General features: G+C 49.1%; 1 protein-coding gene across 1 annotated transcript in view; it reads left to right on the top strand.

The window, feature by feature from the left end:
• The window catches only part of CLPB (ClpB family mitochondrial disaggregase), a 148,788-nt gene that overhangs the window by 15,083 nt on the left and 115,528 nt on the right, over positions 1–18,177 (top strand). Inside the window, exons 2-3 of the mRNA XM_063950902.1 lie at positions 11,998–12,049; positions 15,179–15,265. Of these exons, the coding sequence (XP_063806972.1) occupies positions 11,998–12,049; positions 15,179–15,265 (139 nt within the window). The remainder of the gene's footprint in view (positions 1–11,997; positions 12,050–15,178; positions 15,266–18,177) is intronic.

The following is an 18,177-nucleotide window of genomic DNA, read 5'->3' as shown; positions in this document are numbered from 1 at the left end:
ATATACCTTTCATTATACTATATACCCTCCATTATACTATATACCACCATTATACTATATACCACCATTATACTATATACCACCCATTATACTATATACCTTCCATTATACTATATACCTTCCATTATACTATATACCACCATTATACTATATAACCATTATACTATATAACCATTATACTATATATCTTCCATTATACTATATACCTTCCATTATACTATATACCTTCCATTATACTATATACCTTCCATTATACTATATACCACCATTATACTATATAACCATTATACTATATATCTTCCATTATACTATATATCTTCCATTATACTATATACCTTCATTATACTATATAACCACTATACTATATACCTTCATTATACTATATACCCATTATACTATATACCACCATTATACTATATACCTTCCATTATACTATATACCACCATTATACTGTATACCACCATTATACTATATAACCATTATACTATATACCTTCCATTATACTATATACCTTCCATTATACTATATACCTTCATTATACTATATCCCTACATTATGGTGTCGGCCCCCATTCATGTGGGGCCGACACCAGAGTGGATGGATAGGTGGAAGGTATTAACCGACAGTGTCAACTCCTTACATAAAAGGCTGGATGACGTAACAGCTGTGGGACAGCCGGCTTCTCAGCCCGCGTCTGCCCAGGCGTCTCAAAGGCCATCAGGGGCTAAAAATAACGCCCGTTACCTCAGATGGCAGACACAGATGTCGACACGGAGTCTGACTCCAGTGTCGACGAGGTTGAGACATATACACAATCCACTAGGAACATCCGTTACATGATCTCGGCAATGAAAAATGTGTTACGCATTTTCTGACATAAACCCAAGTACCACATAAAAAGGGTTTTATTTTTGGGGAGAAAAAGCAGCCAGTGTTTTGTTCCCCCATCAGATGAATGAATAAAGTGTGTAAAGAAGCGTGGTTTCCCCCGATAAGAAACTGGTTATTTCTAAAAAGTTACTGATGGCGTACCCTTTCCCGCCAGAGGATAGGTCACGTTGGGAGATATCCCTTAGGGTGGATAAGGCGCTCACACGTTTGTAAAAAGGTGGCACTGCCGTCTTTGGATACAGCCACCTTGAAGGAACCTGCTGATAAAAAGCAGGAGGCTATCCTGAAGTCTGTATATACACACTCAGGTTATATACTGAGACCTGCAATTGCCTCAGCATAAATAGTGCTGCTGCAGCGTGGTCTGACACCCTGTCAGATAATATTAATACGCTGAGACAGGGATAATATTTTGCTAACATTGAGCATATTTAAGAGGTTGTCTTATATATAAAGGATGCACAGAGGGATATTTGCCGGCTGGCATCCAGAATTAATGCAATGTCCATTCTGCCAGGAGGGTAGTAGAAACCCGGCAGTGGACAGGTGATGCTGCATTTAAAAGGCACATGGAGATTCTGCCTTATAAGGGTGAGGAATTGTTTGGGGATGGTCTCTGGGACCTCGTATCCACAGCAACAGCTGGGAAGAAAATTTTTTACCTCAGGTTTCCTCACAAAAGCCTAAAGAAAGCACCGTATTTTCAGGTACAGTCCTTTCGGCTTCATAAAAGCAAGCGGGTCAAAGGCGCTTCCTTTCTGTACAGAGACAAGGGAAGAAGGAAAAAGCTGCACCAGTCAGCCAGTTCCAGAATCAAATATCTTCCCTCACTTCCTCTGAGTCCACCGCATGACGCTGGGGCTCCACAGGTGGAGACAGGTGCGGTGCGGGGCGCGTCTCGGGAACTGCAGGGATCAGTGGGCTTGCCCACAGGTGGATCCCTAGGTTCTGCAAGTAGTATCACAGGGATACAGGCTGGAGTTTGAGACGACTCCCCCTCGCCGTTGCCTCACATCAGCCTTGCCTGCTGCCCTCGGAGAAAGGTAGTACTGGCGGCAATTCACAAGCTGTACTTCCAGCAGGTGAAATCAAGGTACCCCTCTTTCAACAAGCCGGGGTTACTATTCCAAAATGTTGTGGTACCGAAACCAGACGGTTCGGTGAGACCCATTCTAAAATTGAAATCCTTGAACACTTATATACGAAGGTTCAAGTTCAAAATGGAATCGCTCAGGGCGATTATTGCAAGCCTGGAAAATTTCAGGGTATCACTGGACATCAAGGATACTTACCTGCATGTCCCTATTTACCCTCGTCACCAGGTGTACCTCAAAATTGTGGTACAGGATTGTCATTACCAATTCCAGACGTTGCCGTTGGTCTGTCCCCGGCACCGAGGGTATTTACCAAGGTAATGGCCGAAGTACTTATCCCGTACTTGGACGATCTCCTTATAAAGGCGAGGTCCAGGGAGCAGTTGTTCGTCGGAGTAGCACTATCTCGGGAAGTGCTACAACAGCACGGCTGGATTCTGAATATTCCAAAGTCACTGCTGGTTCATACGACGCGTCTACTGTTCCTGGGTATGGTTCTGGACACAGAACAGGATAAAAAGGGTTTCTCCCGGAGGAGAAGTCCAAGGAGTTGGCGTCTCTAGACGGAGACCTCCTAATACAAATACAGGTATCGGTGCATCTATGCACGCGAGCCTTGGGATAGATGGTAGCTTCTTACGAAGAATTTCCATTCGCCAAGTCCCATGCAAGGATCTTCCAGTGGGATCTGTTGGACAAGTGGTCCGGGTCGCATTCTCAGATGCATCGGCGGATAACCCTGTCTCCAAGGGCCAGGGTGTCGCTGTGGTGGTGACTGCACATCTTCTGGGGGGCCGCAGATTCGGCATACAGGACTGGGTCCTGGTGACCACGGATGCCAGCCTTCAAGGCTGGGGGGCAATCACACAGGGAAGAAACTTCCAAGGCCTATGGAAAAGTCAGGAGACTTCCCTACACATAAATGTTCTGGAACTTTGGGCCATTTACAATGCCCTAAGTCAGGCTAGACCCCTGCTTCAACACCGGCCGGTGCTGATCCAGTCAGACAACATCACGGCGGTCGCTCATGTAAACCGACAGGGCGGCACAAGAAGCAGGATGGCGATGGCAGAAGCCACAAGGATTCTCCGATGGGCGGAAAATCATGTGTTAGCACTGTCAGCAGTGTTCATTCCCGGAGTGGACAACTGAGAACTTTCTCAGCAGACACGACCTCCACCCGAGAGAGTGGGGACTTCATCCAGAAGTCTTCCAAATGATTGTACACCGTGGGGAAAGGCCACAGGTGGACAGGATGGCGTCCCGCCTCAACAAAAAGCTACAAAGATATTGCGCCAGGTCAAGGGACCTTCAGGCGATAGCTGTAGACGCTCTGGTAACACCGTGGGTGTACCAGTCGGTGTATGTGTTCCCTTCTCTGCCTCTCATACCCAGGGTAATGAGAATAATAAGAAGGAGAGGAGTAAGAACTATACTAATTGGTCCAGGTGGCCAAGAAGAGCTTGGTACCCAGAACTCCAAAAATGATCTCAGAGGACCCATGACCTCTGCCGCTCAGACAGGACCTGCTGCAGCAGGGGGCCTGTCTGTTCCAAGACGTACCGCGGCTGCGTTTGACGGCATGGCGGTTGAACGCCGGATCCTGAAGGAAAAGGGCATTCCGGTGGAAGTTATCCCTACGCTATTTATAGCTAGGAAAGAAGTGAACGCAAACCATTATCACCGCATATGGCGGTAATATGTTGCGTGCTGTGAGGCCAGTAAGGCCCAAAAGGAGGAATTTCAGCTAGGTCGTTTTCTGCACTTCCTACAGGTCAGAGGTGACTATGGGCCTAAAATTGGGTTCCATTAAGGTCCAGATTTCGGCTCTATCGATTTTCTTCCAAAATAGAACTGGCTTCACTGCCTGAAGTTCAGACTTTTGTTAAGGGAGTGCTGCATAGTCAGCCCCCGTTTGTGCCTCCAGTGGCACAGTGGAATCTCAACGTAGTGTTGGATTTCCTGAAGTCGCATTGAGTTGAGCCACTTAAATCCGTGGAGCTACAATACCTCACGTGGAAAGTGGTCATGCTGTGGGCCGTGGCGTCGGCCAGGCGTGTATCAGAATTGGCGGTTTTGTCATACAAATGCCCTTATCTGTATTCTATATGGATAAGGCGGAATTGAGGACTCGTTCCCAATTCCTTCCTAAGGTGGTATCAGTTTTTCATGTGAACCAACCTATTGTGGTGCCTGCGGCTACTTGGGACTTGGAGGATTCCAAGTTTTTCTGGACGTAGTCATGGCCCTGAAAAATATATGTTTCCAGGACGGCTGGAGTCAGGAAAACTGACTCGCTATTTATCCTGTATGCACCCAACAAGCTGGGTGCTCCTGCTTCTAAGCAGACTATTGCTCGCTGGATCTGTAGCACGATTCAACTTGCACATTCTGCGGCTAGAATGCCACACCCTAAATCTGTGAAAGCCCATTCCACGAGGAAAGTGGGCTCTTCTTGGGCGGCTGCCGAGGGGTCTCGGCTTTACAAATGTGCCGAGCTGTTACTTGGTCGGGTTAAAACACTCTTGCAAGAGTCTACAAGTTTGATACCCTGGCTGAGGAGGACCTAGAGTTTGCTCATTCGGTGCTGCAGAGTCATCCGCACTCTCCCGCCCGTTTGGGAGCTTTGATATAATCCCCATGGTCCTTACGGAGTCCCCAGCATCCACTAGGACGTCAGAGAAAATAAGATTTTACTCACCGGTAAATCTATTTCTCGTAGTCCGTAGTGGATGCTGGGCGCCCATCCCAAGTGCGGATTGTCTGCAATACTTGTATATAGTTATTGCCTAACTAAAGGGTTATTGTTGAGCCATCTGTTGAGAGGCTCAGTTGTTATCATACTGTTAACTGGGTATAGTATCACGAGTTATACGGTGTGATTGGTGTGGCTGGTATGAGTCTTACCCGGGATTCAAAATCCTTCCTTATTGTGTCAGCTCTTCCGGGCACAGTATCCTAACTGAGGTCTGGAGGAGGGTCTTAGTGGGAGGAGCCAGTGCACACCAGGTAGTCCTAAAGCTTTCTTTAGTTGTGCCCAGTCTCCTGCGGAGCCGCTAATCCCCATGGTCCTTACGGAGTCCCAGCATCCACTACGGACTACGAGAAATAGATTTACCGGTGAGTAAAATCTTATTTATACTATATACCTTCCATTATACTATATACCTTCCATTATACTATATACCACCATTATACTGTATACCACCATTATACTATATAACCATTATACTATATACCTCCCATTATACTATATACCTTCCATTATACTATATACCACCATTATACTATATACCACCATTATACTATATACCACCATTATACTATATACCTTCCATTATACTATATACCACCATTATACTATATACCTTCCATTATACTATATACCTTCCATTATCCTATATACCTTCCATTATCCTATATACCTTCATTATCCTATATACCTTCATTATCCTATATACCTTCCATTATACTATTTACCTTCCATTATACTATATACCTTCATTATACTATATACCTTCATTATACTATATACCTTCATTATACTATATACCTTCATTATACTATATACCTTCATTATACTATATAACCATTATACTATATAACCATTATACTATATAACCATTATACTATATAACCATTATACTATATAACCATTATACTATATACCTTCATTATACTATATACCTTCATTGTACTATATAACCATTATACTATATACCTTCATTATCCTATATACCTTCATTATCCTATATACCTTCCATTATACTATTTCTCTATCGTCCTAGTGGATGCTGGGGTTCCTGAAAGGACCATGGGGAATAGCGGCTCCGCAGGAGACAGGGCACAAAAAGTAAAGCTTTAGGATCAGGTGGTGTGCACTGGCTCCTCCCCCTATGACCCTCCTCCAAGCCTCAGTTAGGTTTTTGTGCCCGGCCGAGAAGGGTGCAATCTAGGTGGCTCTCCTAAAGAGCTGCTTAGAAAAGTTTAGCTTAGGTTTTTTATTTTACAGTGAGTCCTGCTGGCAACAGGATCACTGCAACGAGGGACTTAGGGGAGAAGAAGTGAACTCACCTGCGTGCAGGATGGATTGGCTTCTTTGGCTACTGGACATTAGCTCCAGAGGGACGATCACAGGTACAGCCTGGATGGTCACCGGAGCCTCGCCGCCGGCCCCCTTGCAGATGCTGAAACAAGAAGAAGGTCCAGAATCGGCGGCATGAAGACTCCTCAGTCTTCTTAAGGTAGCGCACAGCACTGCAGCTGTGCGCCATTTCCTCTCAGCACACTTCACACGGCAGTCACTGAGGGTGCAGGGCGCTGGGAGGGGGGCGCCCTGGGAGGCAAATGAATACCTATTTTTGGCTAAAAATACCTCACATATAGCCTCCGGGGGCTATATGGAGATATTTAACCCCAGCCAGAATCCGTTAAGAGCGGGAGACGAGGCCGCCGAAAAAGGGGCGGGGCCTATCTCCTCAGCACACAGCGCCATTTTCCCTCACAGAAAGGCTGGAGGGAAGGCTCCCAGGCTCTCCCCTGCACTGCACTACAGAAACAGGGTTAAAACAGAGAGGGGGGGCACTAATTTGGCGTTAGAAATATATAAAAAAGATGCTATAAGGGAAAACACTTATATAAGGTTGTTCCTATATAATTATAGCGTTTTTGGTGTGTGCTGGCAAACTCTCCCTCTGTCTCTCCAAAGGGCTAGTAGGTCCTGTCCTCTATCAGAGCATTCCCTGTGTGTGTGCTGTGTGTCGGTACGTGTGTGTCGACATGTATGAGGACGATGTTGGTGAGGAGGCGGAGAAATTGCCTGTAATGGTGATGTCACTCTCTAGGGAGTCGACACCGGAATGGATGGCTTATTTAGGGAATTACGTGATAATGTCAACACGCGGCAAGGTCGGTTGACGACATGAGACGGCCGACAAACAATTAGTACCGGTCCAGACGTCTCAAAAACACCGTCAGGGGTTTTAAAACGCCCGTTTACTTTAGTCGGTCGACACAGACACAGACAGGGACACTGAATCCAGTGTCGACGGTGAATAAACAAACGTATTCCTTATTAGGGCCACACGTTAAGGGCAATGAAGGAGGTGTTACATATTTCTGATACTACAAGTACCACAAAAGAGGGTATTATGTGGGATGTGAAAAAACTACCGTAGTTTTTCCTGAATCAGATAAATTAAATGAAGTGTGTGATGATGCGTGGGTTCCCCCCGATAGAAAATATGGGCGGTATACCCTTTCCCGCCAGAAGTTAGGGCGCGTTGGGAAACACACCTTAGGGTGGATAAGGCGCTCACACGCTTATCAGAACAAGTGGCGGTACCGTCTATAGATAGGGCCGTCCTCAAGGAGCCAGCTGACAGGAGGCTGGAAAATATCATAAAAAGTATATACACACATACTGGTGTTATACTGCGACCAGCGATCGCCTCAGCCTGGATGTGCAGAGCTGGGGTGGCTTGGTCGGATTCCCTGACTAAAAATATTGATACCCTTGACAGGGACAGTATTTTATTGACTATAGAGCATTTAAAGGATGCATTTCTATATATGCGAGATGCACAGAGGGATATTTGCACTCTGGCATCAAGAGTAAGTGCGATGTCCATATCTGCCAGAAGATGTTTATGGACACGACAGTGGTCAGGTGATGCAGATTCCAAACGGCACAAAGGTGTATTGCCGTATAAAGGAAGAGGAGTTATTTGGGGTCGGTCCATCGGACCTGGTGGCCACGGCAACTGCTGGAAAATCCACCGTTTTTACCCTAAGTCACATCTCTGCAGAAAAAGACACCGTCTTTTCAGCCTCAGTCCTTTCGTCCCTATAAGAGTCATATTTGCCCAGGGATAGAGGAAAGGGAAGAAGACTGCAGCAGGCAGCCCATTCCCAGGAACAGAAGCCTTCCACCGCTTCTGCCAAGCTCTCAGCATGACGCTGGGACCGTACAGGACCCCTGGATACTACAAGTAGTATCCCAGGGGTACAGATTGGAATGTCGAAACGTTTCCCCCTCGCAGGCTCCTGAAGTCTGCTTTACCAAGGTATCCCTCCGACAAGGAGGCAGTATGGGAAAAAATTCACAAGCTGTATTCCCAGCAGGTGATAATCAAATTACCCCTCCTACAACAAGGAAAGGGGTATTATTCCACACTATATTGTGGTACTGAAGCCAGAAGGCTAGGTGAGACCTATTCTAAATCTAAAAAAATTTGAACACTTACAAAGGTTCAAATCAAGATGGAGTCACTCAGAGCAGTGATAACGAACCAGGAAGAAGGGGACTATATAGTGTCCCAGGACATCAGGGATGCTTACCTCCATGTCCCAAATTTGCCCTTCTCACTAAGGGTACCTCAGGTTCGTGGTAGTAGCACTATCTCGGATACTGCTACAACAGCACGGATGGATTCTAAATATTCCAAAATCGCAGCTGATCCTGACGACACGTCTGCTGTGCCTAGGGATGATTCTGGACACAGTCCAGAAAAAGGTGTTTCTCCCGGAAGAGAAAGCCAGGGAGTTATCCGAGCTAGTCAAGAACCTCCTAAAACCAGGAAAAGTGTCAGTGCATCATTGCACAAGGGTCCTGGTAAAAATGGTGGCTTCCTACGAAGCAATTCCATTCGGCAGATTTCACGCAAGAACTTTTCAGTGGGATCTGCTGGACAAATGGTCCGTATCGCATCTTCAGATGCATCAGCGGATAACCCTATATCCAAGGACAAGGGTGTCTCTCCTGTGGTGGTTACAGAGTGCTCATCTTCTAGAGGGCCGCAGATTCGGCATTCAGGATTGGATGCTGGTGACCACGGAGGCCAGCCCGAGAGGTTGGGGAGCAGTCACACAAGGAAAAAATTTCCAGGGAGTGTGATCAAGTCTGGAGACTTTTCTCCACATAAATATACTGGAGCTAAGGGTAAATTTATAATGCTCTAAGCTTAGCAAGACCTCTGCTTCAAGGTCAGCCGGTATTGATCCAGTGGGAAAAACATCACGGCAGTCGCCCACGTAAACAGACAGGGCGGCACAAGAAGCAGGAGGGCAATGGACTTTTCGCTGGGCGGAAAATCATGTGATAGCACTGTCAGCAGTGTTTCATTCCGGGAGTGGAAACTGGGAAGCAGACTTCCTCAGCAGGCACGACCTCCACCCGGGAGAGTGGAAACTTCATCGGGAAGTTTTTCCACATGATTGTGAACCGTTGGGAAATACCAAAGGTGGACATGATGGCGTCCCGTCTGAACAAAAAACGGGACAGGTATTGCGCCAGGTCAAGAGACACTCAGGCAATAGCTGTGGACGTTCTGGTAACACCGTGGGTGTACCAGTCGGTGTATGTGTTCCCTCCTCTGCTTCTCATACCTAAGGTACTGAGAATTATAAGACGTAGAGGAGTAAGAACTATACTCATGGCTCCAGATTGGCCAAGAAGGACTTGGTACCCGGAACTTCAAGAGATGCTCACAGAGGACTTATGGCCTCTGCCGCTAAGAAGGGATTTGCTTCAGCAAGTACCATGTCTGTTCCAAGACTTACCGCAGCTGCGTTTGACGGCATGGCGGTGGAACGCCGGATCCTAAGGGAAAAAGGCATTCCGGAAGAGGTCATTCCTACCCTGGTCAAAGCCAGGAAGGAGGTGACCGCACAACATTATCACCACATGTGGCGAAAATATGTTGCGTGGTGTGAGGCCAGGAAGGCCCCACGAAGAAATTTCAACTCGGTCGATTCCTGCATTTCCTGCAAACAGGAGTGTCTATGGGCCTCAAATTGGGGCCCATTAAGGTTCAAATTTCGGCCCTGTCGATTTTCTTCCAGAAAGAATTGGCTTCAGTTCCTGAAGTCCAGAAGTTTGTCAAGGGAGTATTGCATATACAACCCCCTTTTGTGCCTCCAGTGGCACTGTGGGATCTTAACGTAGTTCTGGGATTCCTCAAATCACATTGGTTTAAAACCAGTCAAATCTGTGGATTTGAAGCATCTCACATGAAAAGTGACCATGCTCTTGGCCCTGGCCTGGGCCAGGCGAGTGTCAAATTGGTGGGTTTTTTCTCAAAAAAGCCCATATCTGTTTGTCCATTCGGACAGGGCAGAGCTGCGGACTCGTCCCCAGTTCTCTCCCTAAGGTGGTGTCAGTGTTTCACCTGAACCAGCTTATTGTGGTGCCTTGCGCCTACTAGGGACTTGGAGGACTCCAAGTTGTTGGATGTTGTCAGGGCCCTGAAAGTATAGGTTCCAGGACGGCTGGAGTCAGGAAAACTGACTTGCTGTTATCCTGTATGCACCCAACAAACTGGGTGCTCTTGCTTCTAAGCAGACTATTGCTAGTTGGATGTGTAATACAATTCAGCTTGCACATTCTGTGGCAGGCCTGCCACAGCCAAAATATGTAAATGCCCATTCCACAAGGAAGGTGGGCTCATCTTGGGCGGCTGCCCGAGGGGTCTCGGCTTTACAACTTTGCCGAGCGGCTATTTAGTCAGGGGCAAACACGTTTGTAAAATCCTACAAATTTGATACCCTGGCTAAGGAGGACCTGGAGTTCTCTCATTCGGTGCTGCAGAGTCATCCGCACTCTCCCGCCCGTTTGGGAGCTTTGGTATAATCCCCATGGTCCTTTCAGGAACCCCAGCATCCACTAGGACGATAGAGAAAATAAGAATTTACTTACCGATAATTCTATTTCTCGGAGTCCGTAGTGCGGATTATCTGCATTACTTGTACATAGTTACAAAAATCGGGTTATTATTGTTGTGAGCCATCTTTTCAGAGGCTCCGCTGTTATCATACTGTTAACTGGGTTCAGATCACAGGTTGTACAGTGTGATTGGTGTGGCTGGTATGAGTCTTACCCGGGATTCAAAATCCTTCCTTATTGTGTACGCTCGTCCGGGCACAGTATCCTAACTGAGGCTTGGAGGAGGGTCATAGGGGGAGGAGCCAGTGCACACCAGATAGTCCTAAAGCTTTCTTTAGATGTGCCCAGTCTCCTGCGGAGCCGCTATTCCCCATGGTCCTTACGGAGTCCCCAGCATCCACTACGGACTATGAGAAATAGAATTATCGGTAAGTAAATTCTTATTTTACCTTCCATTATACTATATACCACCATTATACTATATACCTTCATTATACTATATAACCATTATACTATATACCTTCATTATACTATATACCTTTATTATACTATATACCACCATCATACTATATACCTTCCATTATACTATATACCTTCATTATACTATATAACCATTATACTATATACCTTCATTATACTATATACCTTCATTATACTATATACCTTCATTGTACTATATAACCATTAAGCATTGCAGAGAACAAATGTAATAAAAATAAATCCCTTTTCCCAGTGAACAAAACTGTACATTGTTGAACTACAAGTCCCAGCATTTCTCCATTCTGAGGCAATGTAGGGTGCAGGCGAGCGGCTATAATTACACTTGCACAGGGTTAAATGCGGATATCTGCCTGTGCGACAGGTTGCACGTCTCTGCCCGGCCGCAACGCCTCTTAGCGCCGTCGCCATCAGTGCGCACTGGCACAAGCCATGTCCTTGGTCTCTGCCTAGCCCGCAGTTCTGACTACACTAGCCCCATCACCACCGCCTTCACCCAAAAGGGTCATGGTGTAATCTGCGCACCTCTCCCCCCACATCTGTGTTACCGGGATTACTCTAGAAGGAAAGAAAACACCTACTGTACTAGGGGCACAAGATGGGCATATAAGGGGCATTGGGGCGAGGCCAGATACACTGAGGGCAGGACCCAGCAATACCCTATCCCGGCTGTGACAGACTAGAAGGGAAGTGGAAATTGGTGACATTTGGGTGTGGGAATGGTAGTTCATGTGTAAGCAACCAGTGTGCTTCCTGCAAGGCATGCTGGGATCTGTAGTCCTGTGATAGCTTATTGCTGTCTGTAGTAATGTATGGAGTCCTGACCCTGTCTAATATCCCTCTCTACCCCAGGTGAGCAGCTGCTGGAGGCCGCACGGACCGGTAACTTCAGGGATGTGGACAGGTGAGCGGTCGACCTCTATTCACGTCTGTACGGCGGAATATTCTACCTGCTGATATCCGTATTGTTCATTGTCGCTAACTGTGATCCGTGCCATGGTGATTAGCTATAGGGTTGTAGCACAGTGGTTAGCATTGCTTCTTCACCGGGCTGCGGTCATGGGTTTGACTCTGACTGGGGTCCTTACTGTGTGGGCTCTGTACGTGTCCGCGTTCCTCACACAGGCCAAGCATACTGATAGGATAAGTGTCTGCTGACAACAGTGGACTTATACGGATCATTCAGAGTTCTCCGGACACAGATATACAAGTGTCGCATGTAAAATCAGCGCACGCACCCTCCCGGTGCGTCCTGGTCAAATCCCATCGCGAATAAGACACATTCCGTGGTGTCCTTGGGCCTCTGTGACACATGTTTGCATGTTATGGTCTGAGATTCGTATTTGCCATTCTCTACCATACGGTCCAGGGTCAGACTCCACCTTTGGGTCTGGCTGCAGTGCCATGGATAGATGACTACCCTTCTCTGGTCCAGGATCTAGCAGTCACCCATAACCTGGATGATCTGCTGGTCAGGGGCAGCTCCCCTTGCTGCATGATCTGGAGGTGGCCCACCCGTGATAGTTTAAGGGTTGATTGTCAAAGAAATTCAACCTGATACCTTCTCCGTGGATGATCCTGCTGAGGCTTCTGTTCTGTCAGCACGGGGCGTTCTTACCACAGGACTAAGGGGGTAATTCAGACCTGATCACAGCAGCAAATTTGTTAACAGTTGGGCAAAATCATGTGCAGTGCAGCTGGGGCAGATGTAACATGTGCAGAGAGAGTTAGATTTGGATGGGGTGTGTTCAAACTGAAATCTAAATTGCAGTGTGAAAATAAAGCAGCCAGTATTTACCCTGCACAGAAACAATATAACCCACCCAAATCTAACTCTCTCTGCACATGTTACACCTGCCTTCCCTGCAGTGCACATGGTTCTGCCCATTAGCTAACAAATTTGCTGCTGCGATCAGGCCTGAATTACCCCCTAATTCTTTGATTGAGGCGCAAGGTGGGGCACTTCTGTCCCAGGACAAGGTATATGAAGATATTTCTGGTAGATGCCGTGGTGGGTCCCTTAGAAGAACCATCTGATGTAGCAGTGCTTCCCCAGGTGGCAAAGTAAGGGGTTCGCTACTACTTTTTAGTTAGACCGGTTCTGCTGGTCTCACAGGTAGAGTCTGGAAGGGGGGTTCGGGAAACGCTGTGTAAGGTTCAGGTCTCAGCTATTTGGATTTCCTGTCGGAGAATTTCTGTTCCATTATCTGAGAACAGACCACCTTTCGGTGGTGGTAGAAAGGTCCTGATTTAGAAGACTCTTGTCTGGTCGCTGTCTCCACGGAAAGCAGTGACTCTGTGCCGGGGGCTCTGCCTTGTAGGTCTCCATTCCCATATCTCATGAAGGCAGGGCTGTTCTAAGGACCAAACCTTTCCTTCAGCCCAGCGTGGTCTCCAAGATCGATCTAAATCGGGACATCATACTCTCTGCCTTAGAGGGGGGAGCAGTCTGCAGAGGAAGAGGTAGCTCCTTGCTTGCTGGATGCTGTGAGAGCATTGCAAACCCAATGCCAGTAACACTTTATGATGTCCTATAGAGAGATTGGCATGTGTCTAACCAGACCATTGCAAGGTGGATGACTTTGGTAACTCATCAGGTATACGTTGGGGCAGCTGGTTCCTGATATTCCCAGTCTACCCAGTGTTCCCCATGGATGGAGGAGAATGGGATCTTTCTCCTATACTCCTGATTCTGACCTGGGAGGTAAGTTATGAAATGACAGAGCTTCCCCCAGGATATCGGAATTCTAGAGAGGCAGAGGGAGGGAGTATGAGTATTAAGAGGTGACACCGCACTCTATACCCCAGAGTATCCAGTGTCCCCCCATTGTTAGGATTTATGGTAAACAAACCATTTTACGAACATGCCTGATAAATGTTCTGATTACGGGGGTCTCGTCTGCTGGGGCCATCTAATTAGGGGCCTTCGGCCCGTATTGCCTGTCGGTGACTGATGGCGGATGTAGTTTGTGTCACTGATATAGTCCGGCCAGGGCTGGGGTGTAATTGTTCCCCCATTACAGTCTAATAATATCTATCGTACACTGTTTCGTGCTGTGGAATGTATTGGAGGACAGGGTTACGGTGCCCACCTGTCAAACATCACATAGGCCGGGAACAGTGTACAGAGCTAGGGGTGTAACCGTCACTGGAGGGGGGTTACTCATAGCATGAGGGATTCGGGGGTCTATTCATGAAGCAGTGAAAAGAGCGGAGAAGTGAGCCAGTGGAGAAGTTGCCCATGGCAACCAATCGGCTGCTCTGTACAATTGTATAGTATGCAAATGATAACTGTTACTTCAGTGCTGATTGGTTGCCATGGGTGACTTCTCCACCGTCTCACTTCTCCACACTTATCACTGCTTCATGAATAGACCCCTTAGTGTAAGAGTTGGGAACAGAGGAGAACACTGATTAATAACACCACGTTGTCTGTAATGTCCCGGCTGGAACCTATCCCTGTGGGTACACTGGGATAGGCTGGGATGTTACCCAATCACAAATCAGTAACCTGACGTATGTTACCACCTTCCCCAGATTCACGCATAAAAACAAAGAGGAAGGGGGGTGCAAATCCCCACCCCCCTTCACGCATGTCAGCCGTTTTTGGGTGCAACCGGCCATGTGCAAAATTTCTGTGAACTTCCCTGATGCATGCGTTACACTGAGGTGCTGCTGCAATCGGGTCAGACGGTATCAGAAGGGAGGTGGGAAAGTGATGGATGACCGGGAGATGACTATTAGTGCATGCATATGGGCCTCTCAGAGGGCGTGTTATGGGAGTGTCGGGGAAAGTGGCTGTGTAGAGACGCACAGACACAGGCATAGGAGGCCGCGGTCAGACGGCGTATACAGACGCACCAATCTGTATTGCAGCTGGTACAGGTGCTAATAGTGGTCATCTCAGACCTCGTCCAGGCGGTCGCATGGATGTGCACTGGGGAAGGAGTTAGTAGCGCCATTTGCGACCGCCAATGCTCTGTGTACTCCATGCATGATTAAAGGGTTAATTGTAACGACTTCTCTGTTCCAGGTTACTGCAGGAAAAGGTGGACCCCAACTCGCGGCACAAACTCGGGTGGACCCCTCTCATGGTGGCAGCGATCGGGAGAAATCGCAGGTATGTACAGAGGCCGCCGGTCACCCGTACACCGAGGAGGCTGCGGCAGTAGTGTAAGGTGTATATATATATGAAGGACAGAGGACAGCTGGAGGAACGTCACCTGGGGTGGCCCATAGTGGCAGTTCTGTTGTATTAGTAGACTGTGAAGCTGGAATAATTCTATATGTGTATATATATATATAATGATGGAGACCTAAGGTCTGCGCGGCCGGTTCTGAAGGTCCTCGTGGAGGATGGGGTGGGGGGTGGCCAGAGTTGGACTGTAATATATCTGTGGACGTGACTGATGTATCACTGGGGGAGATCCAGGTATCCTTGCTCGATGCAATGTCTGCCTCCCAAATCCACATTGTCCTGCCCCCTTCATATAACGTGTTCCCAGGGTGATCATCTCCGGCTAAAGCTAACAAGGGTCACCTGGAACTGTTTGCTGCCCCCCGACCAGATCCAGTGAGTCGTGCAGAGAGAAATCCAATTTGCCCGCCAGCTTTGAACACTTTGCTCTGGTGACTTTTGATGTCTGTCCCGTGCGCTCGGCAGCGTCGCCAGTCCATAACTGACAAAAAGGGCCCTAATGACTTGGGACAACACAGGATTACGGCCGGCAGGACAATGGGTGGATATCCGCTCTCGAGCGGCGCGGCCCGGGCCCCCGTGTGCCCAGTTCGTGTGTGGCGCGGGCTTTTGATAAGATGCCGTGACAAGCTCAATGCCATGAGACCCCTTCAAGGTCGTCCCGTAAGAGGCTTTCTGGAGCCGCCGTGTTTGTTTTACTTTCATGTCCCCTGTTACTGTGCTCAGTGGGGAGAGCCGGGGACAATGGCCAGCGCTGTCCTGTGAAGGTTGTTGACTCTTCCAGATGAGCACCGGAGCAGAACGGGAGTGAAAAGGCCTGGGCAGGGCGTAACCTTCGCCCCATGGGGGTCTCCAGATCAGGACGGGTCAATACCTCCACCCCACCTGTGTCTCTGAGGTGTGAGGTGTCCGCTGGAGACAGAGGAGAAATAAATCTCTACAAATCGTGTTATCTCTCCTCTCTGGGAATGCATTTATTCTGCACGGACTGGGAGTTATGGTGCAGCGTGCGGCCGCTGTCTCACCAAGATGTAGATTTATTATTGGGAGTATTGCGTACACCGGACAGGCCTACCCGCGTCTCCACTGCGGCGTTACAGGAGAACTATAGGGCGTGTTTTATGGGGGATATTTCTGCCTGAACAAAGGATTAAACATTGGTGCGAGCTCCTGTCGCTGTGTAAGGCTGAGCGGTGGGCAGCGCGCGGGTAGGAAGGTGGCTTGCTATAGGGGACTGTCGCTGTGTAAGGCTGAGTGGTGGGCAGCGCGCGGGTAGGAAGGTGGCTTGCTATAGGTGACTGTCGCTGTGTAAGGCTGAGTGGTGGGCAGCGCGCGGGTAGGAAGGTGGCTTGCTATAGGGGCCTGTCGCTGTGTAAGGCTGAGTGGTGGGCAGCGCGCGGGTAGGAAGGTGGCTTGCTATAGGGGACTGTCGCTGTGTAAGGCTGAGTGGTGGGCAGCGCGCGGGTAGGAAGGTGGCTTGCTATAGGGGCCTGTCGCTGTGTAAGGCTGAGTGGTGGGCAGCGCGCGGGTAGTAAGGTGGCTTGCTATAGGGGCCTGTCGCTGTGTAAGGCTGAGTGGTGGGCAGCGCGCGGGTAGGAAGGTGGCTTGCTATAGGGGCCTGTCGCTGTGTAAGGCTGAGTGGTGGGCAGCGCGCGGGTAGGAAGGTGGCTTGCTATAGGGGCCTGTCGCTGTGTAAGGCTGAGCGGTGGGCAGCGCGCGGGTAGGAAGGTGGCTTGCTATAGGGGACTGTCGCTGTGTAAGGCTGAGCGGTGGGCAGCGTGCGGGTAGGAAGGTGGCTTGCTATAGGGGACTGTCGCTGTGTAAGGCTGAGCGGTGGGCAGCGCGCGGGTAGGAAGGTGGCTTGCTATAGGGGACTGTCGCTGTGTAAGGCTGAGCGGTGGGCAGCGCGGGTAGGAAGGTGGCTTGCTATAGAGGACTGTCGCTGTGTAAGGCTGAGTGGTGGGCAGCGCGCGGGTAGGAAGGTGGCTTGCTATAAGGGACTGTCGCTGTGTAAGGCTGAGCGGTGGGCAGCGCGCGGGTAGGAAGGTGGCTTGCTATAGGTGACTGTCGCTGTGTAAAGCTGAGTGGTGGGCAGCGCGCGGGTAGGAAGGTGGCTTGCTATAGGGGACTGTCGCTGTGTAAGGCTGAGTGGTGGGCAGCGCGCGGGTAGGAAGGTGGCTTGCTATAGGTGACTGTCGCTGTGTAAGGCTGAGTGGTGGGCAGCGCGCGGGTAGGAAGGTGGCTTGCTATAAGGGACTGTCGCTGTGTAAGGCTGAGTGGTGGGCAGCGCGCGGGTAGGAAGGTGGCTTGCTATAGGTGACTGTCGCTGTGTAAGGCTGAGTGGTGGGCAGCGCGCGGGTAGGAAGGTGGCTTGCTATAGGTGACTGTCGCTGTGTAAGGCTGAGTGGTGGGCAGCGCGCGGGTAGGAAGGTGGCTTGCTATAAGGGACTGTCGCTGTGTAAGGCTGAGTGGTGGGCAGCGCGCGGGTAGGAAGGTGGCTTGCTATAAGGGACTGTCGCTGTGTAAGGCTGAGCGGTGGGCAGCGCGCGGGTAGGAAGGTGGCTTGCTATAGGTGACTGTCGCTGTGTAAGGCTGAGTGGTGGGCAGCGCGCGGGTAGGAAGGTGGCTTGCTATAGGGGACTGTCGCTGTGTAAGGCTGAGTGGTGGGCAGCGCGCGGGTAGGAAGGTGGCTTGCTATAGGTGACTGTCGCTGTGTAAGGCTGAGTGGTGGGCAGCGCGCGGGTAGGAAGGTGGCTTGCTATAGGTGACTGTCGCTGTGTAAGGCTGAGTGGTGGGCAGCGCGCGGGTAGGAAGGTGGCTTGCTATAGGTGACT

Source organism: Pseudophryne corroboree, chromosome 2, assembly GCF_028390025.1.
Source record: "Pseudophryne corroboree isolate aPseCor3 chromosome 2, aPseCor3.hap2, whole genome shotgun sequence".
In the NCBI taxonomy this organism is placed as follows: domain Eukaryota; kingdom Metazoa; phylum Chordata; class Amphibia; order Anura; family Myobatrachidae; genus Pseudophryne; species Pseudophryne corroboree.
The sequence above is the reverse complement of the archived record's forward strand: the minus strand, read 5'-3'. Positions and strand labels throughout refer to the sequence as shown.